This window comes from Psittacula echo (assembly GCF_963264785.1).
Source record: "Psittacula echo genome assembly, chromosome: 3".
Classification (NCBI taxonomy): Eukaryota; Metazoa; Chordata; class Aves; order Psittaciformes; family Psittacidae; genus Psittacula; species Psittacula echo.
The window spans coordinates 103,546,731-103,569,398 of record NC_137736.1 but is presented as its reverse complement, the minus strand read 5'-3'; the positions used below and the strand labels follow the sequence as shown (position 1 = coordinate 103,569,398).

Sequence of the window (22,668 nt, the reverse complement as noted above, 5' to 3'; positions counted from 1 at the left end):
TTTCAATGTAAGCAGGAAGGTATGGAATTAAAATAATGATTTGTTTGTGGAGGTGCACGTGTCAGTTCAAATATATGGAAGGCATATATATGTTTGAGAGAAAATGACTTCCTTTTTCTTGAGTAACACTATTTTCACATTCTCATTTAAAAAATGTAATACATTTCTTACTATTTTATTCAGAGTTTTAATATGTAAGATTTTTTTTATTTACATTTTCATTTTAATCAAGCACATATGTTTGCTGTTATGGCACCACTTAAGAGAATTGAGTTGCTGTAATTGTTTAGTTATTGTTGTTGAAAAAGACCATTGAAGTTGATCTTTGATGTTAGTAGTAGTGTTATGTACTTTATGGAGGAAAGGGGGGAAAACTGGGGAAAATTTTGGATATCAGGGGCCTATCCACACTGGCAATGACATTTAAACAAACAATAAAAATCAATCCCTCCCTCACAATATGAAACATATGATTGTACAAGAGTAAAAAGCTAACAAAATAACCTTGGATATCTCTAAATACGGGAAAGAAATTGGGGGGTTTATGCAGTGGAGGAGGAGAAAAACAAGATTACAGTCATGTTTAGACTTAGATTCTGGTTTCTGCAATCAAAAAGTTGTGCAAATTATTCTTTTTATTGAAACTGTTCAAAGTGATATGTAAAGGGAGCTGGGTATGTACCTTCTTATAAAAGCCCAGGTTTGAGTGAAGGAGTTACTCCCCATATCTGCAATGGTGGAGAACAAATTGGGGGCAACCATCCTTATGTAAGTTCAGTATATTTACTGCAGAAGTCTTTTTAAAGGCAGTTCAGATCAGATTTATGATATCAATAGTAACAAAAAAAGACTGATCTTGTAAATAGGGGTTTTAGGAATCTTATATTGTTTGCTTGTTATTTACATGGCAGTGCATGTATTATATCGATGGTGTTAATTGGTTGATATAATTTTCTGACTACAGAGGTTTTCCCAAAGGCTTCTGGTGCCTATACCTGTTTTCTGCTTGTATTGCTATGTGATTTATATTACGAGAAACTGCAGGGTTTGTGTGCATGAGTGTGCATTACGTATAACCTGTTTCAGCTACAGGGATTTGTAGTCATTTTAAGTGCAAGTCAGTGTCAAATGCACTTGGCTTTAAAGTGCCAAGGGAATTTCAGTTGTCTGATTTCAGGTAGCTTGTGAGTGATTTTTAATTATTAATATTAATATTTAAAATTCTTGTTTAAGCATCATATCAAATTACAAATAGTAGTTTATGCAAACTATTTTACATAGTGCATTTATTAGTTTCAGCTAATCCATTTTATATTTTTCCATGTTAAACAGCATATGAGAAAAGATTGATATGTTTTCTGTTTTAAAACAATGTCAGCTAAAAATTGCACATGACAATATTCACTTTTTTTTTTTCAGAATAACCAGTAAATTGTAAAATTTAATTGGTCAATCTGATCAGATATGTGTTCAAAGTATTTTTTCCCAGCTAGTATTTTTTAATGTGTGAGTAATCACCAAAATATTATTTTAAAAGTTAGATTTTTAAGTCTGCCGTAGGTAAATTGCTTGGTTTTTTAATTCAGTCTATAAAAGCACATATCTTATTCCTACTTAGGAATAATTATGCTCAATTGTCTCAGAAAATATACCTCTGGTGTAATTTGTGGGCTCATAAATATAACATATATTCAGTTCTTACAAATACAAACGACTACTCAGGAAAACGTTTGACATAACAAATTCAAAATAGCACTTTATTTGAGTTTTCCATAAGAGGTGCAATTTTACTGATATTACTTTAACAGATAGCCAACTCATTCACCTGATAGAACTTTTCACTGGCATCGATTTTCTTTACTTCAACTTGAAAAATACAAGAGCTAAGATACAAGTAAAACAACTGAATACAAGGTCTGAACTCCCTGTTTAACAAAAATTAACGGAGGGGAGGAGAGAGTTTACATTCTCCTTTTATTCACTGGGACCTTCTAATCTCACGATCATTTACTTTTGGAAGGAAAATATTATTTTTAAAAGTATATGCGCAGTAGCGTTTATTTTAGAAATGTAAATCACATGTGCCGACCACAGGGATCAGGCAAAGCAGAAAATTCTCCCTCTGAACAGATTACAAGACCTGTGGATTTGAAGTGATTTCTGCTCTAAGGCCAGAACTTCTTTGTTAGGTCTCTGCTTTTCTGCTGTGGGCCACTTCAGAGAGCTTGGGAAGAGGCAACGAAATGATCCTTAAAAAGAGATGCTCTTGCTTAGAGTCCCAGCAGCTGACAGGCGCCCTGGACACGAGTCCTCTCCACAACCCCCAAGCTGTCTGGCGAAGCTGAGCAGCCACAGGTTGGCTTTTTTTCCTCCGGAGTTGGAAGGGGAATGCCCTCCTTGTTGCCGGCGGCTCCTGACCTGCCCAGGGAGCGCCCGGCAGCGGCCCCGTGTGCAGCCCCTGCACTGCGCGGCCCCTGCAGCAGCCCTGGTAATGAATATTTACATCCCCTGAAAAAGCGCATCTCGCCGCCGCCGAGGAGCCGAGCAAGACTGGTAGCCGGAGCTCGTTATCTTTCCCGCATGCGAATGAGCCCGTCCCGCGGCTCTTGGCTCAGGTGTGCCCGGCTTTTGTTCCATTAAATTATCAATTGAGGTTGGGAAGGAGATCCAAAGCTTCCCGATAGTGAGGTGCCATATGGAAAATCTGCGCTGTTTTGATTATGCTCTGTGTAAACATTTTAATATCGGATCCTTAAAATCCGGAGACTGCCCCAAAGGGGATTAAAACATAATCCTCTCTCTTTATAGCTGTAGTGGATTAATTTCGTATTCTCTCAGTGGCTGGCTTGCTCCCTGAAGGCTACAACAAAAAGACTCTGTGCTCCTTAAACATGCTATGGAATTGGAAGTTGTAATTGGAGATTTCCAAAGGACAAGTGTAAAAATGACACACTGTTAATGCCGACTTCTTTTTTTTTTTTTTTTTTTTTTTTTTTTCTCGTGCTTTCAGGAGGAAAAGGAAAAAGATCTGCAAAGACTTTTTTAACTTAGTTGGAACACTCCGTCCTCCGAAATCCTGTAATTTGACTGCTATTCATTGTGCTCACTACTTCTTTTTTGCTGGGGGGGGCATCAAACGTTTTCTCATCTGGAAAGTACGATAACGCTTATCCCTTGTTGCGTTTTAACACCTCTGACACGTTTACATTGCAACAAATGTAGGGTGTCATTTGAGCAGAACGCGGGGCAGACGTCAAGGTACCGGTCTAGGAGCTCGGAGCCTTTTTTCGGGAGGAGGAGGAGGAAGAAGCCAGAAATCCCCTATTTCCCCTGCATTCAGCAGTGGGCTCAAAAGTGAATGTCCCATCTCCCTCCCCACCCAGCCCCTGCCTTGCAGCTCGGCACCCTCCTCCGTGCGCGAGTGCCTGTCGCTAGCACAGCCGCCAGCCTAGAGGCACCTACTGTCTTCTCCTGGGTGTCAGGTTGTAGGGTTTGGCCTTTTGATCACTAAATAGCGGTGGCTTTATTTTTATTTTAGCCGCACAGCACCAGGGAAAAGCGGTTATTGGATTAAACTGATGGTCTTCCTTCTGGGATTAAGCAAGGCCCACAAACGCCTCCTTAATATGATAGAATACCGGGTCGTTTCCGCGACCCATCTTCCGAAGGCGCTTTTCTTCCCGCACAAAGGCCCGGGAGCCCATTACCGTGCGCCGCGCCGGGGGGCGGCTCCCGGCCGCGCTCAAGGAAGGTCGAGGGGGGACTGGGACGCTGTGCTTGAGAAGGCAAGTGCTTCTGCAGGACAGGGGGCCGCACTCCGCCCAGACCCCCCTTCTGTAAACACAAAGAAAGGGGGCCTGGGGAATAGAAACCCAAATCCACTTGTAATCGTACAAGGGAATCGGGCGTAATTACTCGAGCAGCCTTGATGAAGATTGATGAGGCTTTAACGCGGCGTTTCGGATCGATCACCCTGCCCTGCGGAGCCTGCAGCCGGGCTTCCCCGGCCCGGCCCAGCTCGGCTCGGCTCGGCTCGGCTCCTTCCTCACCGCCAAGGGAGGGAGGGAAGATGGAGGCGAGACAGGGGGAGCAGCAAAGCGAGCCCGGCGCGTGTGATTCCGATCAGCTGACTAGGGTCAAGAGGCTACCCTGGTTTATTAGGAGATGGAAAACAATAAAATGAAAGAAAATAGAGTTTGTATCAATATTATCGAGCCTGCCACGCTGGGCTGCTGAAAGCTGTCACTGAAACTACACACTTTAGCTTCCCCTTGTATACACAGTAACCCGTGCCTTCCGCTTTATTTATTTTGCAGAGTAAATGACAAAACATTGTGCAATACGGGCTCAAATTGGGTGTTACAGTAAAGTAAAACATAACATGACAGTTAGATGCGCTGATATAGGACTAATTTGATTTAAGTGAGTAATTGGAAGTGTTGCTTACAGGATCTGGTAGTAAAGCATGTGGGGTACTGGCAGAGGAGGAAAGGTTGCATCCATGCCTTTGGTCTGGGTGCCAAGTGCGCCCCAGGGCTCACCTCCACTGTTCTGGGCTCCCTGAGCATGGAGAGCCATCATTCCCCGAGAGAGGGGTGTCCGGGCCTGCAGGCCCACCCTGCCGTCTGAGCAAGGTCTTCTTTAGGGCACAGGAGAATTCAACTGCATAAGCCAAGCAAATCCTTTTTAGCATTCACTAGGATAATCAGTTTGCCAGTTTCTGAAAGGTGCTTCAGTCATGTCGTACCCAGCTTCTCAGTACTGAGGCTTTATCATTTGTACATCAGATGTGTGTGTGTGTGTTTATATATGTGTGTACAAATTACCCTGCATACTTCAGTGGTTAAATCTTGAAAAGTGGTTTATATTCAATCTATTAATTAGAACAAGTGATCTTGCTATATATTGACACCATCACCTTTAACAGTAGATTGCATTCGTATCGAAGATAAGATGGTGAAAAAAAAGCATCCCGTTATCTTTCGTATTAAAGCAGAAGTTTTTTCCCTGAATTAAAACCTAACAATTTGTGCAGAAAAAGCTGCCTTTTATAATAGGTTTTCCCAGCCCCATCTTTTCAGTGCCCGTGTAAGCATCTTGATATGGAATATATTTGAGCGAAATATTGTTACCGTAATTTTAAGAGGATTAAGTGGCAGCAAGCTGAAATAAAAATGATGTTGCCGTAAATATGTTTAGCGATGCTAGCCTTTGTGTGCCTTTGGCATGGAAGTAGGTAAAAACTCCACAATTTTTCGCCATGCTTTTGGAGTTGAACTCTGGACCCAGAGTTAATAATAATGTCCCCAGGCTCCGCAGGACCGGTGTGGTGGGCAGGGGCTGCCGGCCGGAGACTGCTCTGCCACCCGCTCGGCACGGCCCGAACCCATCGCTGCCAGGTCGAAGCTGGATGTAACGAGTTGCCACTATCGCACATAAACAGCGGTAGTGTTAACGAGGAGCAAAGGGGCATGAAAAGAGAAGGGACCTACTTCTAAGAGGCAGCTATTTTTCACTCTAACTCCTCTAAATTTCGCTGCTGGCTGATTTATCTCGCAATCACGGAGCTCGCAAACTCGCCTCTGTCCTGACCGCGGAGTTCAAAGCACTGACCGCGGGCAGGAAGGGAATAAACACGGAGGTTTACAAACGGAGTTTATGAGGGGTCTCGCCGGGCACTGGCTTGGCGGAGGGGAGGGGAAGGGCCACCGGGAATGGGCCGGGCGGGCGCCTCCAGCCTGACCCTCGCTTTGCCTTGCAGGCCCTGTGGTACTCAGCACGCCGGCACAGCTCATCGCCCCCGTGGTGGTGGCCAAGGGGACGCTGTCCATCACCACCACGGAAATCTATTTCGAGGTGGACGAGGATGACCCGGCCTTCAAGAAGATCGACCCCAAGGTGAGTGCGCCCGGCGGGCGGCTCGGGCCCCCTTCTCATCTTCATCTCCATCTTCATCCCCATCCCCGGTCCTGGTCCCCGCACACGTGCCCCGAGGCTGCCCTTCCCCCCGCTCCAAACTCCCTTCTACCGCCTCTCGCTGCGTTTCATTTACAGAAAAAAAAAAAAAAAAAAAAAAAAAGCGCTATGTATTAATGATGTTAAATCCTCTGTTACGCAGCGTGCGCGTTTTCCAACAGCCTTTCGCTCGGTACCTTTGTGTGAACGTGGTCAGATTTAGCAGTTAAGCCAATTGCTCTGAAATCCCTGGAGAGAGCAGCGGCCCCAGCCCCAGCCCCAGCCCTCAGCCTTTTCTAGGCAGAGCGGAGGGTTTTTTGCCCTTCCGAGGATATCGTAGAATCCCGTTATTTCAAGAACGTTAGTTTCCGTGTAAGAAAATACGGCGCATTTTGTAAACACTCTGACTGCTGAAATGCAAGTTCATGCTGATTTTCGGGGGGGAGGGGGGGGTGAAAGAAGCAAAAAGGAAAGGGAAATAGGCATGTGCCCAAGACTTGATTCCTGGGAAAGCTCTGGGCTTTTTCTGAAGTCATTTACTACTACCAGTTCTCCAGCGCCTCCTCCCCCCCTCCGCGGAAGTCTCCAGCCCAGCCGCCGCAGAGCAGGGGTGCGTGACTGGAGCGGAAACCTTTCCGTAGCTTCCTCCCGCGGGCGCGGAGCAGGGGCTGCCGCGGGGGGTTGGTGAGGGTGTCAGGGGGTGCGGAGGGGCCGTCTGTTACAGGGTGTTTTTTAGCCCTATCGCTGTTACTGCGCTGGGAAATGTTAGAAGAGAAAAAATGGGGAGGTGCCTCGGGTTTGTTTGGGTTTTGGTTTTCCTGCAGAAATATCATAAATAATTTCCAAGAAAATTCTAGCGACCTCGTCTGAATATGTTTATAATATGGCGATTTCTCTTTTGCGAATAATTTCTCAAACTCGGTACTTTCTTTGCAGTGCTGGGGAAAAACAACTGTCAGAATCATTTGGGATAACGGTTTCGTTAGGGAAATATTTCCCACTGGAAACAGTTGCTAGTGGGTGTTACACAGGCGATCGGCCTCTTTCAGCACTTGTTGACTGTCAGGGTACTAAACCGATTCCGCGTTGTGATTCTACGTTTTGATTTTAAAGCCGTTTTAAAGAAAGGCGCAGTAAGAAGGACCAGGCGCTGCAGTACGGAGAGGCGACGTTGGATCGCTTGCGGTTCTGTAGCCACACACACATGTTATTATCTCTGAATGCCCTGAAAGCGCAGGGGCTTGATTTCTAAGAGTGCAGCTGGCAATCTTACCACATTCATAACGTATTTGTAGGTCAGAAGTAATATTGTTGTTCACTTTGTTGGTGCCAGCTTGAACCTTTCACCTATAAATTTTATTTTCTTCTTTATTACTACTTGTGCAGAAACATGAGTTTTATCGGATTCACTGCTTGGCTTTCTCGGTACACTGGCTACTGAAGGGATACGTTGTGTTTCCTCAGCTTTGCTCAGCACCGAGCAGAAACACATCAGTGCCATATAGTAAACCTTTCGAAAACAGATTTCTTTTCTGACGGCTGAAAAGTGTTACTGCATGAATAACAACATCGGTGTCTGACAGATGCTGATTGTCATGTGAAGCTAAATTCTTCTAAATTCTGATGTGTCTGGAGCACCAATATTTCCCTGTTCTACAAAACTATTAAAAATGCAAAAATCAGGCGGCTGCCCTCAAGTTTTCAGCTTTACAGGGTTTAAGCAACTATACACAAGAAGGCAAAATTCACAAAACGTAACTGCCTCTGGTTTTTCAAGTAGTAAACTTGATCCGATATTGAAACGCTTACCCATATGCATTTTACTTCATTTATTAGCTTGTAATTAAATAAATCAGCAACAGAAATTAAAATCTAAATCATGAAAGGTAATTTTCCAGTGTATTTCAAGTGCATTTTCAAATATATAACTCCAATATTCAAGCGTTATTATATAAGCAGAATCCAAATTTCTTTTGAATATATTTAAATAACATTTCAAGTATATTTATGGAATGTTAGAAATAGAACAAGCAATATATATGAAACGAAAAATGTAAACTTGTTAAGTTCAGACACTTCCAAAGACAATTAACAAAAGTACCATGATAAAATCTACCTTTTTAAACGGTATCTTCTCTTTAGCAGAAAATGTCCTTGAAGTATCCAAAATGGCAATTTAACTTCTGTTCACCAAATCACAAAACACCAACATCCACAATTTCAAAGACAATGTGAGATCACAATATTTGATACAAATCAAAGGTACATTAGGGTTTGTTCAGGTGGCATATCCAAATAGCTTTTACTCACAGAGGGTTTACATAAAAATACTGGGGTTTATTATAATCCGTTGGTACCGTTTCTAGGCAGAATGGTCACAATCAAGTTAAATTACGGCCAATTTTCTTTTCTAGGTAACATACTTTTTTATCATTACTGTTTTCCTTTTTTTTTTTTTTTCCTTTTTTTTTTTTTGGTTTTTTTTTTTTTTGTTTTGTTTTGTTTTCCTTTCAAGGGGAACTGCAAAGTTGTGGCGAAGATAAGAGAGGAACGATACTTGCTGTTGTTATTTGCTTTTCTTTGTGAAGAGCCTAAGCTATATTCCTTTTTGAAAGAGAACATTATTTGTATTGTCAAATGGAAACGTTTGACTTTTCGAACAGGCAGGTTAAACTTCATCGGGAAGTAAGCTGATTTGTCGTTAGGGCTGGTTTTATAGTTACCCTCTAAAGTTTCTCCAAACTTTTCGGGTTGGTAAGTATTTCCCTAGCCAGTCGCCACGTTTGTTTTGCCGCGTTTTCCAGGGCCGAGTGAGGTTTGCCCTGAAAGAGGTCTAAGTTGGGCAAGAAGTAATGCGGGCACCTCCTGCACTGGAGGCAGGAGATGAGCTGCAGTAAAATCCCGTTGAGCCTGTCCCCCAGGCACGACTCGTCCCAGTCCGATTCGCGGGGATGCTTTTCGCACTCGTAGGAAACCAGAGTCTTCATGTGATAATTATTCAGGGGCTGGCCCGGCAGCTCCAGGTGACGGTCCCGTAAGGTTTTGAGGATAGAGAGGCATTTCTTCCTGCAGCCGCCCATCTGCAGTCTGTTCTCGGCTTCCGCGAACTGCAGCACCCAGGCATCGCTCTCGGCCGAGCTTTGCTTGCCGGCCAGAGAGTGGCACTCCTTGGACAAGAGGTTGAAGCCTTCCGCCTTGACCTCGGCTACCCTGTTGGGTCCCGGCCAGGGGATGTGGGGGAGCGGCCAGTGGGCAGCGCTCCGTGGCCAGATCCCCGTGCACTTGAACGCCGGAGTGATCTGCACCACGTACCGATCCCTGATCCTCAGCTTCACTTCGCTGGTGTCCGCCACCATCTTTACCACGTCTCTGTAACTGCACTTATCCACGGCTTGAGCCACCAGAGTCTGAAATCTGGACCGGATTTTGCGAGCGGAGAGGTAGCCAGACGCCGTGATGAACTCCACCCAGAGGGACATACTCCTCTTTCGCCCGTCGCTTAACTTTAACACAGCGCAGCCCGGCAAGGAGCCGTCGTCCACGAAGTTGAACACCCCCATTTGGTTCAGGTACAGCACGACTTCAAACTCCGTGGGGGAGATAACTTCCAACCCCTCGTAGCGATTGTCCATCTCGTTCAAAGAACTGATGAAGCGAGGCTCCTGCACCTCCACCTCCTTCAGCACGTCCGACACCACTTTGCAGACTTCTCGGATCGTTTTGGCGATGGCAGCTTTCCTGGCTTGGCATTTCTCGTTGTAGTATTTATTCAAGTGATACACCAGCTTGGCCTGGGCCGCGATCATGTTGGGGCAGAGATCCGGGTTGTATACCGGAGTCTCGCAATAGGCTGTGGGATCCAATGCGGCTGCTAAGGCTGGAGCCAACTTCAGAGGAGAAACAGGCTGCCGCACTCTGAAATGTAACAAATGTTTTTCAAAATGCGCCGGAGCTGCTGCTCCTCAGATGCTCTCTTCCTGCTTTTTTAGATCAGCCGTCTTGAAGTGTGTGTGGCGGGGAGAGGGGGGTGGGGGGCGGGGGACTGGAGGGGGCGATATTTTTCCTCCCCCTTTTTTTAAAGGGTCCGTAAGTGAGAGGAAAGCATCGAGAGCTGCACCTTCTCCCGCAGCAAGAAAAACAAAAGTTGCACTGAGGCACGGTGAGGCTTCCAGTAGTCAAAATAATAAAACCTCTTCGTATTTATTTATGTTTTCCCGTAGTAATCACTGTGTGTATGCAGGGTGGTTAATCAGATGGGGGGGGGGGGGGGTAGTGCCGTGTGTGTGTGTATATGTCAGAAGAAGCTGGCTGTTGGTTTGTATAAGAGCCCAGATGCACTCGTGTGGAAATTATAAAGGCAGGGCCAGGCAGGCGGGCGGCCAATCGCCACTGGGCTCGTCACTGCAGCCTCTTTCAGTTCAAACCCGGCTAATTAATCCCTCTCTAGGAGATAGATATGTATACACACACACGCACACAGGCACATATAGAGAGGTAGAAGGTTACTGGTTGAAAAACCGCCTCGATCATCTGTGCACTCGGAAACCGGGAGAAATCGCTCTCCTTGGGGTGTAACATGCAGGGTATTGACGTTTCGAAGGGATTTGACAGAAGGGTGCTGCTCCGCAGTGAGCCCGCCGTGCCTCCCCCGGGCCGCGGCGCGGGTGCAGGTGTATTTCCGGGCATCCCCCACCTCGGGAGCCACACATCTGGCTCGCTCCTGCGGGAGCAGAGACGTAAGGTCATTAACTCACACTCGGCAGCACATCACGCTGTCCTTTCCTCCCGATAGTTGCCTCTAACTGCAAGAGAGAAGTTCGTGAGGTTTTTTTCCTCTCGTGAATCGGCCAGTGAACAAGGCAGCAGATTCACGGCAAATTTAGTGTCCTTTGGAATAAAGTATCATGCAAAAGTCCTCGATTTGTATTGTTCTAAAAGATCTTCTGACGGGCTCTAATCGATTTTGAGGTTTAATGCATTTCGGCATTGTCTCTGCCTGGCTTTTTGTGTTTGTACCTTGCAAGGGAGAATCAATCGCTAGACTTATCTGTCAGGTCTTTTTCACGATTTCTCCAGAAATGAAGTAGCAGATATGAACGGTAAATCTCATCTGCCAGTTCTTAGCTTTGTTTTTATATTCCGAATAGCACTCCAATATATTGTGAAGAGTGGATGCTCAGCTGCTTTTTGAGGCGCCACTCTAACTATCTATTAATTTCAAACCTGGACGATTTATCGTATAACGAGCTCCGCTAGCAAGCTGTGTTTAGTAAATGTGCGCACGGGAGGCATGCTAGCAACTGCATACATGCTGGCATGCTACTAATCTGACAGTTTGGGGTTTCGTGTGTGTGATGCCTAATTAGCAAATTTTGCCTTCTTTATTTTAAGTGTGAGGAACCGGGACCTTTATTTGAAAATAAGCTGGAGTGGCAAAGTCTTCTGCTTTGCAGCATTTACCGAGCTTCACTTAAAAAGAATCCTTAATTATAAATGCATGTGTGTGTTATACACAGGAGCAAAGTTTTTAATCGCTTGGAATCTTGAATCCTCTGCTCGATTACTAATTCTTAAAGTCACTGTCACAGACATATATAAGAAGAAGTCATACCACAAAGAACATTTCGCACTTATTCACCGTATTAATGAGACCAACTTTATTGGACATAGCGGAGAATTTCTGATTTTGTGCTTGGCTCGCTCGGTCTGGCGTTTATACGGGTGCTCCCCGTGCCGCTTCCCAGGAAGAAGCTGATGCGGGAATAATTTTCTGCCCATTCGTGAATCCGGGCTGGGGCTGTCATGGAGCGCCACGCTGTAGAACTGCAGGTGACAGCTCGTCCCGAAGCAGCTTCTCCTCTCCCCGGCAGCAGCCCCTCTTGCCGACGGCGGAGAGGCGGCAGCTTTTTGGCTATTCGGGCGAAGAGGAGCTGGTTTCCTGCCAGGTCTTCTCCCTCCTCCGGCTAGTTTCCCAGCCAGGCGGCGCGACACACGTGGCTCGCCCTGGCCGCGGCGGAGCCGCCGCCAGTGGAGACACACCGCGCCGGTCCCGGCGCCTCCCGAGCCGCCGCCCGGAACCTGGGCTCCCCCCGCCTTCCCCGAGCTGGCACTTACGGGGCTCCTGGCTGGGTCGGAGGGGACAGCCGGGCGCCTCCCCGCTGCCGCCGCCGTCCCCCCGGTGTTCTTACCGGCGGCTGCCCCCGGGAGTACGCGGAACCTGCCGCGGCGGCGGGGGACGCGGTGGGGTTGGGGACCGGCCATCGCCCCCCTCCCGGCAGCCGGCTCGGTGGCACCGCCGCAGGCCCCGTCGGCGGGCGGGGACGGGGAGGCACCTAGCCGGCTCCGTACATCCCGCCCCACTTCCCCCGCCGATGGGGCCCAGACGACCCCTCCTTCCCCCGCCCGCCCCTCGGGTCTGGGGCGATGCCGGTCGCGCCCTGCCTTCAGATGCGGGTGCGGTGTTCGTCGGAGCAGGGCACGGCCGGGATGTGCGGAGGAAGGAAGAGCGGCGAAGTTGGGTCTAACTCTGGCGGGCGGGTCCCGGGGACCTCGTGGGGCGGGGGATGCCGGCGGCGGTGCTGGCCAGGGCCCTGGTCGCCGCCCCGGCACGGCGGCGGCAGCTTGGCCCTGGAGCCGGCCATCGCGAATCTCCGGCCGTGCCTGGTCCGGGCGGCTTCTTTGCTATTTAAATAAGAAAGAGCGCCTTCCCCGCGAGGTTACGCGGCGGTGTAAAAACGAAAGTTAGAGCTGACGGAAAAAAGGTTGCTCTCCCCGCCCATCTCCGCCGGGTGAACAGCCCGTCCTTGGGGCAACCCCTGGGCTCCCCAGCCCTTCCCCAGCTCCTAGGCTTTCCATCCTGGCCTCAGCCCCTTGGTTCCTCAGTCCCTCGGCTCCCCATTCCCTCCCCAGCCGCATGGTTCCCCATCCCTCTCCATCCCCTCGTCTCTCCATCCCTTCCTCATCCCCTCGGCTCCCCATCCCTCCCCGTCTCGTCCTAGCCCCTCGGCCGCACCGGCGCTGCACGCTGGGGGTGGCAGCATTTCGGCGAGGTTTTGTTTTTGCCCTGTAGTTTTAGCTCGGTGAATCCAGTTGCTGCAGGCAGAAGGCGACAGGTCGTACCTTTAAGATGTCAGAAGGCTTAATTTTCATGATGTGGCAAAATTTATTTTAAATTAAAATTACGTCATATCCTACGAGCTTTCAGTGTATAATGCTAAGATCAACCTACGGTATCAAGTAATGCAGGTTATATGTATTTACTGTGTCTTGGTGGCTATAGGAAACACTAGCTTTAGTTTTGGCTGGGCGGTGTTTAGCAGAGAAGGTTGGTATTAACGTCACTGTGTCATTTCATTTTACACGTACACAATAAACATTTGATAGTTTGGAGATTTGTGGATTTAGGCATCGCTGACACCAGTCAACCACTGAAATGTGACTGCTTAGGTGACTCGATCGTTTAACATGACAAGAAGTCGGTGGTTTGGTTTAGATTCTGAAAATTATTATCTGTTTGACTAAATATGACACAAAATATAAATATTTTCGAAGCTTCTGACCACTTACTGCAGTTAGTTTTTCTCTGTTAACATGTCCTTCATAAATTATAAAAGGAAAGTAGACCTTTTCGTCACTAAGTTCTATTTTTATATGTATCGTTTCGGAAAATTTGTATTAAAATCAACTCATTAAAATTATGATTGATCATTTGTCATGATAATGGTACCATATGATATGGGTAATTTTTACTAAATTACTGTTTTCTAGATACTTACCCCTAATTAGGGGTACTATAACAGTAGTTGTGGAACTCTGCTTGTTAGTTCCCATCTTTCAAACTGCAGTGCCTTGTCAGATAGTGCTCATGTTAGCCAAAAAGCCAAATGATGTTGAAAATCTTTGACTGCAGGTACTTGCCCACACCCCTCAAATGGGATTTGAAAATGAAAGAGAAGAAAAAAGAAGAAAATTGCCATATATAAATTTCACCAATAATTTCATATGGTGAAAAGTGTAGTTAAAATGCACATGCAGATGCATATACACACAAAGTGCTTGCATTGATATCACTTTATATTTCTTATAATATAGTGATGGTTATTCCACACACAACTGCTCATGAATTTTAAAGTTTTATTTTTTAATATCTGCCTATTGCACTAAGGAGCCAGGAAAAAATGAAGCTGAGTTGATTAAATTATTTATCCCTACTGGTGAAGTGAGTTTGAAGGCTCATTGAATGTATCTGATTTCTTGGCTCTTCTTTCTCCCCTTCCCTCCTCAATTCATACTGGTTATTTCATCCATATCATCCTGCCAGCAACAATATATTTACTTTTTTCCAAGTAGGAAAACTAAAGACATATATTTGTGCCAAGTTTGCTTTAAGTGTCATGTTATATAAAATAGGCAGCATCAATTTTTGATGATAGAAGTTGATGGTACCTGTGGTTTTCTGTATTCTTATTTTGTAGTTTCCTTTTTGCCTTCACATTCAAATTTAGAAGCACATGAAAAGTTTAAATGCAAGTTGCTATAGTATTTGCAAAAGTGCAATTTTAATAAACGTGCATAAATTTCTGGTTATTTTTCTTCCATTATCTACAATATTCTGCAAATGTTTTTTATTCTTTTAAAAAACTGGGATGTAGCTACTTTTTACAGTACACAGTTACCATTCATTAGTGCTAAACTTAATACATGCATGTATTCTCTTCCAATTAAAAATAATACTAATAAAAATTATTATTTTTTATATAACATGAAAATAGTTTGCAGTATTGTTGGACTAAGTCATCCTAGGTCTTTTGAATGAACTGTTAATGATTTAAGTTCTTCTAATCTGCAATCTGTTAAGGGAAAAAAACAGTAATTGATTTGTTTTCTATAAAACGTTATGTCTCAAAAGTAAGCATGCAGGTTTCACAACTGTAATTTAGCTAGAATTGCAGAAACATTCAAGCAGGAGAAAAAATGCTTTGAATTATTCATTTGGTTCACTTCTCCATCAGCTTCTCTGAAGCCAGACATTCCTTAAGGTACAGTGTTTTATTTAAGCAGTCAGCACTGGTTGTTTTTTCTTCTTTTTTTTAAGATCTGCTTGGAGAATGCTCTTTTCTGCTGAACTGCAAGAGGAGTGTGGAATCAGTAGGGATTAGCACCTTTTTAATCTACTACATCTGTAGTAGGTCATCCAACACTGCAGAACTCTCATTACTCTCACATGCTGTATATGATTAAATGACTGAAAATATTCAACGTTGACCTTGAAAATAAAGCTGTAAGTGTTGGATGAGCAACTTCCCAAGCTTCATGACTAACCTTTTCGTTTGGCAACTTGTAGCCCTAGAATAGACTGTTTGAGAAAGGACTAGAGCAATAGTCGGAACCAAAGTGTGGGAGCATTTGAAATGCATCATTATATAAATTATGACATCACTCAGCTTGTTCATGCTATGTTTTATGAGTAACCCAGCATCTTATTAGCCCAGTCGAAATGGGAGGTTGGTATGTCTTGAAGACACTTATTTTTGTGACTGGTGTTTTTATGTAAGCTGGTTTCATCTCGATTAGCAAACTAAACTACGTTATCTTGTAGATAGCTGCTAGAGCTATTGAAATAAGCAGAAAAGATGTTGCTTAGCATCCTTGAACACTAACTTATATAAAACTATAAATAAGCACCATTTTTTCACATACATTTTGACATGTTAGGTGTTTATTGCTTATTTTCATGCTGCCAAAGCTTTGGGCATGTTAAATCCCTCTAACTCAAACCGAAACTTGCCCTCTCCCCTTATAGTAGCATAGGTATGGTAAATTACCTGTGTAACTCACTTTATCTTGATTTAGCTATAAAAAGACATGGCTAACATAGTTCAATGCAGACTTCTAATTTTTAATGTAGTGTATAGCTCTCTGATATTTTCTTTCCAAATAACGGTGAAGGAAGGAGTTGAGTGAGTTGGTTGCCAGTGATTAATACATTTCATTGAACCTTATGAAGACCCTGATCCTTCCAGTGCACACATGGCTAGTGAAACATTCAGCTGGTTTTGGTGAGGTCATGGGCTTCTTTAGGCTCACAGTTAAGTGCACGGACAGTTATTTGCAGGATCAAGGCCAAAGTGGGATAACACTCAGAGGTTTACTTTTGAATAGGATGAAATACAGTAAGCCTTTAAAATACCTAATGCATTAAGTACATGTGTTGTCGAGGAAATACATTTTTGGCCCAAATATCTAGTCTTCTTTCAAGCAGAACTTCCTCATTAAGTTCATTGTGTTCTAGCAATAGTGTTAAATTAGCTTCTTGAGACAGTGCTGTTTTGTCCATATTTTAACAAGATGCTTCCACAAAAATGCTTTCCCCAGTCTGCTCTAAAGCTTTACGAAAAGGATGAGGGTGGGTATTCAGAGAAATGAGTGAAAGATTAGGTTTTCAAAAATCTCTATTTAACTGTATTTTTCATGTACTTTGGCATATTTAGGACTATTTCTATAACTTGCAAAAGGTACAGAATCTTTTAACAGGCTTAAATATAAGCAACCTACATGCTAAAACCACTTATTCATTGTTTCTAAAAATACCCTAACTGTAACTGTAGTAGAAATGTGTCAACAAACTTAGTATTTAAGGAAGAAGGGGAGAGATTTGTTCACGTAAAACTTGATACTTAATTCTTTTGGCCTTTAAAATGTATTGGTGTTCCTACCACTACTCTGAAAGTTTTTTTTTCTGAACTGGTGGAACATTGTCATTGTAGAGAGTAATATTTTATCTAGGGGAGAATTGAGTCTCTTATTAAGAGCAGCAAATTACTCTAGTTCTCCTCTTGGGTTTGAAAATTTAACCTAGATCACCTACTGACCTTCCTACTTTTCCCTACCATTTTTTAAGCCTAGCTGTAGGACAGAATATACAGAACTAGATCCCTTGCAGCTTAGGGCTAGTATCATTGAAATGAGAAAGACTAGAGAAATGACATGCAGTCCTGTAATTTCATAAATCTCAAATCAAATTGTTGAAATAAACACTAGCTGCTTATGAAATATCTGTTTATCTTATAGAAATATTATTATTGATTTTTCTTAATAGTAGGAATAGACCTTGCCTTTCGGTTATGTTATTGTTTGTAATACTTTAGTACCATCGAAAAGAAGAAAAAGAAAAGATGGTGTATCTGTTACGGTAGTGACAATGTTTTAAGTCTCTTTAGTTTTAGATGAGGCAAAGGAGGTATCTTTGTTTTTTAGCATTTCTGAACCTTCTTTATACACATTTTCAGTTGATACAGAATAATTATTTTGTAAAATTAAAGGAGAATTTCCAGAAAAAAAAGATTGTTTTTTTCTTTTTTTTTGTCAAGGCTGGTTTTAATGGCATGGATTTACTTATGTTGTGTGGCATACTCAAAATATGTGTCAAAAATGGACTGTAAATATATTCTTTACTACTTTTTATGTGGTCATCACAGTGGTAATTTTAAAGTTATGCAGTATGTACAGGCCTATTAAGAGAGAGGTTACTGTGATGAACATAATTATGTTTTATTTTAAATGAATGTGCAAATTATTTTCAGGAATGAACTGGCTAATTTTGGCTTCAGTTTTTTTTTTTAAATAACCTTATCACAAGGAACAAATAACAAGTGCAGAACTCTTATTAGCCCTCTGAAGAACAGAAGAGTATATGCATATGCTAGGTTGTTCCGTAATGCTTATAATTTTCAGCCATACTTCAAGGCATTACTTCTTTAAGGAAGTAAAAAATTACAGCAAGTATGTTGGACAACAGTTTTCTCATTGCATTATGTGAGTACATTCATTATGTATTATTAGTCCTTAACTGTAAAGATGAAATAATATAACCATTTGTCTTGGCAAGCCCATTATTTATAATCTGAACCTTAAAATTGTGTGGATCTGTATGGATGTTTTCTTCTGCCTGTACTATTCAGATTTTTGACATAGGGGGTGAAAAAAACTTTTCAGGTTAAATTTATAACTAACCTAATCCACTCTTGGTAGGCAAACTGTGTATCTCGACTAGGTAAAAGAAGTCCTCTCTCACCCCCCCAAATTCAGTTCTTCATTTGTTTTGTTCACCACGCTGCATTAACACAGTTTTCCCTTGTGTGCATCTGCCAGTGTACAATTTAGCCACGGGCATCTGTAGACCTTGTGGTGATCAGTATTGCAGGCAAAAGCCATATGTGTTTAAATAAAAAAAAAAAATCTTTTTATTTCATTTGCTGTTTTAACTGGATGGATAACTTTTGTGCCTCAAGACAGAGGAAGAGAAAATACAGAAATAATTAATTGCCTCTATTCTTGAGGCAGTTTCATTTTCCCTCTCCAATATGGAATGCTTGTCAGCTTCTCTGATAAATGACTGCATGTATTTGCATAGATTTTACATTAACACAAAAATTAGTTTTATTTGTGAAAAACTAGTTTACATAATAATGCAAAATCTAGCGTTATGGATTATGGTCCCAAATTTGAGAGACTGGAGAAATCAATTTTTTTTTCTCCTTTTTAAAAAAATTAGGTTTGTTTGTTGCTGGTTGTTTTTTGAGTTGTTGGTTTTTAACGTCAAGGCATATTAGTTTTTAGGTTTGTGTTTAGTTTCTATAAAAGGAAACAAATCAGGGTCTTTTAATGTTCATAAACCATTTCTTCAGTCTTTCATAGATTGAATAATTGATGGTAGCATGAAAACTACTTCTTTCATACACCTTTGCACATTGCAGTTATTAAATATGCTCTTAAATATAATGAATACATTTACAAAATCTCATGGAAGTGTTTTGGCAGCAAACTTAGCTTTTAAATACACTATAAGAATATACTTTATGTTTCTAATGCTGCTATTAAAATAGTGCTCCAGCAGGTATTCTTTCAAAGCATTAATGCATTAGCTTGCATGCCAGTGTAGGACTATTTTTTCCCTGTATCTAATAACCTGTCTGTTTTAAGCAATTAGGCTTTCCTAGCTTGAAGTGGCAGTACGATACCTCTAGTTAAAAACTGTGTTTTATTCACGATTTGTCATGTCCATAAATACAATTTACAAATCAATCAGCCTGAAATATCTTTGAACGAAAATATAGTGCCCTAATTTTGAGCCAATTGTAGTTATTTTTAAGTGACATGAATTGGATGTTTGCTCATACAATAAATGTGGTGTCTTGTTGTCTAAAGGCAACTGCTAATTGTGTATCAGCCCATTCTTCATGGTGAAGATGCATTCACTGCTGTTATTTCATGCTCTGTAACAAAAAGAAAATATTGCTCCTTAGAAGCATGCTATACTTAGTGGCAACTTAAGGTAAAAGAGTGCCTTTGCCACTTCTTGAATCTGGGACACCCTAGGTGCCAGCTGTCACTGCTCAGCTAATGATGACAAATGCCCCTCTCTATGCAGATTGCAGAGCTTGCAGGCTGCTATGAAAGGCAGTCAGATTACCTTTCTTCAGATAGTAACTTAACCTTTTAAACTCTAGTGTCAGAATGAGATTATTATCTGGGATAGTTTCAATATCTCTTTCTTTAAAAAGGAAAAAAAAAAAGAAAAGAAGAAGGTGGTGACTTCAAATAATACCACAGCAGCTTGTATTTGCAAATTGTTCATGCTTCTCTGATGTATAAAAATAGGAAATTGCTGCCACTGCGCCTGCGAGCATTATATGGAATTTGCTGATGCTGTATACATGAATACTGGCGCTGACCTCTTGGTTGCACTACAGAGAAATGGAGCCAAGTGGGCCAAATTCTATCCTTGCTTACATCGACACAGTGTTACTGATGCAGGGATTTGGCAGATCACAAGTTAACTGATGCTATTTATAATAGACCTTAATTGATCTCACATATTGTGGATATACTCAGCTCTCTTCATGACAGTTCATGTTACCACTACAAACCTCAGTCTATGAATCTTATAAGTCTATGAACCTTATAAGTCTATGAACCTCAGTTACTGTCCACTGTATAAAAATAACTGAGTATTTATTTTGTGGGCATGAGTGGTTTCATAGAACTCAGTGTCATGTGAGTAATGTTGAGTTAGTAGTTTAAATATGTTCTTCAGTCAGAGTCTGGGCATTCTTGGAAGTAGCTAACAGATGTGAGGACATTACGGTAGTTCCTTAACACTGCCTCAGAAACATAACATACTGTAAGCAACCGTATGTGCCACCTAAAGGTGTAGGGTGCTTTTTGAGTGTGTACACATACATGCGTATGTATTTTTGTGTGGGTCTATTTGTATGCATTTATCTACTTGAATATAGAAGTAAGTAGACACATGGGCATTCATATCAATATATGTACACATGCACTAGCCTATGCATGTAACAACCAAACAATATATATTTCTGTGTCTATAGTAGGATACTGGCATATATGAGCATGTTTAACTTGCACATTATATTTGCCATTAAAACACTCTATACAGTGAACTCTATATCAGTATGCTTCCCTCTGAGTAAAGTACTCAAGTACTTACCTCCAATATTTTGACATGATAAAACCTCCCTACAGTGATCAGTAATAGAAAACTACAGAAAAAGTGTGAAAAGGCATTTAATGAAAAGACCAGGAACACTATGGTATATGGATGCAAAGAAGTAAGTAACAAAAATAGGAGGAAAAAATGTGCGTTTGGTATGAGACTGGAATGTCCCAGACAGAAAATATTTATTATGATTGGCAGAAAGTGCAGGAAGCAGAAAAAAAATTATCACGTTTACAGAGCAAAGTTGGGGTGAATCAATGTTGCAATAATTGTAATGGCTGGTTCTGTCATAATCATTGAAGGAAAGGTAATCTGATCCATGAATATAATATTAAGTAATATTCTTTTCTCCAGACAAGAATAGGTCTGATTGCTGATGCGTATGTTCCCAAAAGAGCTTCAGTCAATACTTACCTCTTTTGGTAATATGATGTATGAAAGGGAGATTCTGGTTAAGATTATATTTGAAATGTTTCCTTTTAAAGTTTGGGAGAGAGTGTTTGGTTTTGCCTGTGCATAAGTATGTTAAATGCAACATCTTGTTTTGTTTTGTTTCACTTTGTTTTTCTTTCTTTAAGTCATTACTAAGTATTTAAAATTATACATATTTCATTATTTCGAGCAAGTGCAGCACTATCTGGGAAATAAAAAAGACAAAGATCTAGTGTTTCATAGTCAGCTTTCTCAACTTGTTGGTTGAATGGGCATCAAATGAAGTCCAGTGCCTATACAAAAGAAATGTTCCTTGTTTGGATTTGCCCCATCTGTGTCATCTGGTGGCTTATGCAATAGGAGGTCTTATCACATGAATCCAAATGCACAAGCCAGTTGTTTTATGGACTCTTTCTGTGCTTGGAGGAGTTTATAAGTTGCCCACTCTATTGTGTGTCACTCCCAGATGACACGTGTGCATTCTGCTGAGCATATTTTGGGGGTAATTATAACTAATGAAGCCTGGTACACAGCTTGTTCACAGAGTGATTTATTCTGCTCCTGTCTGATTCCTGAGAGTTCTGTAAAATGGTTATATTGTGCCTTCCGCTTTGGACATGTATGGGAGCATGTGGTATTGAGTCCATCTGAGAAAATTTGCTATTCAGTGTACCACGGACTAATTACAAATACATTGTCTGGGTACATCTGTTTAAAAATATAGGGATGAACTGAAATTATAAATGGGATCTGTAACTTTAGGGATATTGACTTTAGTATGACTCTTGTTTATTTGTTTACTCCTCTGAGACTTGCAGTAACCCCCTTAGATGTACTGCTGTTAAATGCCTCAGAGTCCCTCTGAACCCTGTAAGTTAAGGTTTGGTTCCCCTTACACCTTTTAGCAAAACAGACTTTATTGTGCAATTTTTGTTCTGACAACATCTTGTGTAAAGATTGATTTAAAAGTTGGGAAGGAAATAACTTGTAGCTTTGCAGGTTTCAGAAAGCAACAATGAAAATAGCATTACTGATGCCTGGGTGTCAACCTTTATTTAACCTTAGATGTACCATTCTCACCCTAATTTGTCTTGATTTACCAGTTTCTCAGCAAGTAAATTCAATGACATTAGTGGGACTCATCCTATATACAAGATGTACAATTGTGCATCATAATTTGTTTGCCAACATGGTTTTAAAAATCTTTTTTTTCCCAAGATGCTAACGTACCTCTGAAGTCATGAAGTAGTGGGCACACGGAAGTTGCAGGGTTTGTCACTTCATTTACCAGATTCACTGATATCCAAGCAGGCTGGATGTTTTTACAAATATCTCAGCATCAGTGTTCAGTAATGATAGTCCTCAATTATATCTGTCTTAAGTTATATCAGCTTCTCCTTTCGTCACTCTCTCTGTATCCAGATTTAGAAGACTTTATCATCATAGGTTTTTTAGTGCTTAAACAATTTTCCTTCACAGAAAAAAGGGGGGTTAAAATATATAGGACTTGTGGGAATGGGAGAAGAGATATAAATACTTATTTTGGCAGAGGAGGGCCATGAGGATGATCAGGGGACTGGAGCACCTCCTGTATGAAGACAGGCTGAGAAAGTTGGGGCTGTTCATCCTGGAGAAGAGAAGGCTGCGTGGAGACCTCATAGCTGCCTTCCAGTATCTGAAGGGGGCCTACAAGGACGCTGGGGATGGACTCTTCATTGGGGACTGTAGTGACAGGACAAGGGGTAAGGGGTCAAAACTTA

General features: G+C 42.3%; 2 protein-coding genes across 5 annotated transcripts in view; one reads left to right on the top strand and one right to left on the bottom strand.

The window, feature by feature from the left end:
• The window catches only part of NBEA (neurobeachin), a gene marked incomplete at both ends in the record, with an annotated part of 526,482 nt that overhangs the window by 348,972 nt on the left and 154,842 nt on the right, over window positions 1-22,668 (top strand). For all 4 annotated transcript variants that reach the window (XM_080613294.1, XM_080613295.1, XM_080613292.1 and 1 more), the window contains one exon: window positions 5,762-5,898. In XM_080613294.1, coding sequence (XP_080469420.1) covers window positions 5,762-5,898 — 137 coding nt within the window. The remainder of the gene's footprint in view (window positions 1-5,761; window positions 5,899-22,668) is intronic.
• MAB21L1 (mab-21 like 1) lies at window positions 8,246-9,761 on the bottom strand (the record flags this gene model as incomplete). The annotated part of the gene is made up of 1 exon (XM_080613859.1): window positions 8,246-9,761. One exon carries the CDS (start codon window positions 9,759-9,761, stop codon window positions 8,682-8,684), a length of 1,080 nt encoding a protein of 359 aa, XP_080469985.1. The 3' UTR covers window positions 8,246-8,681.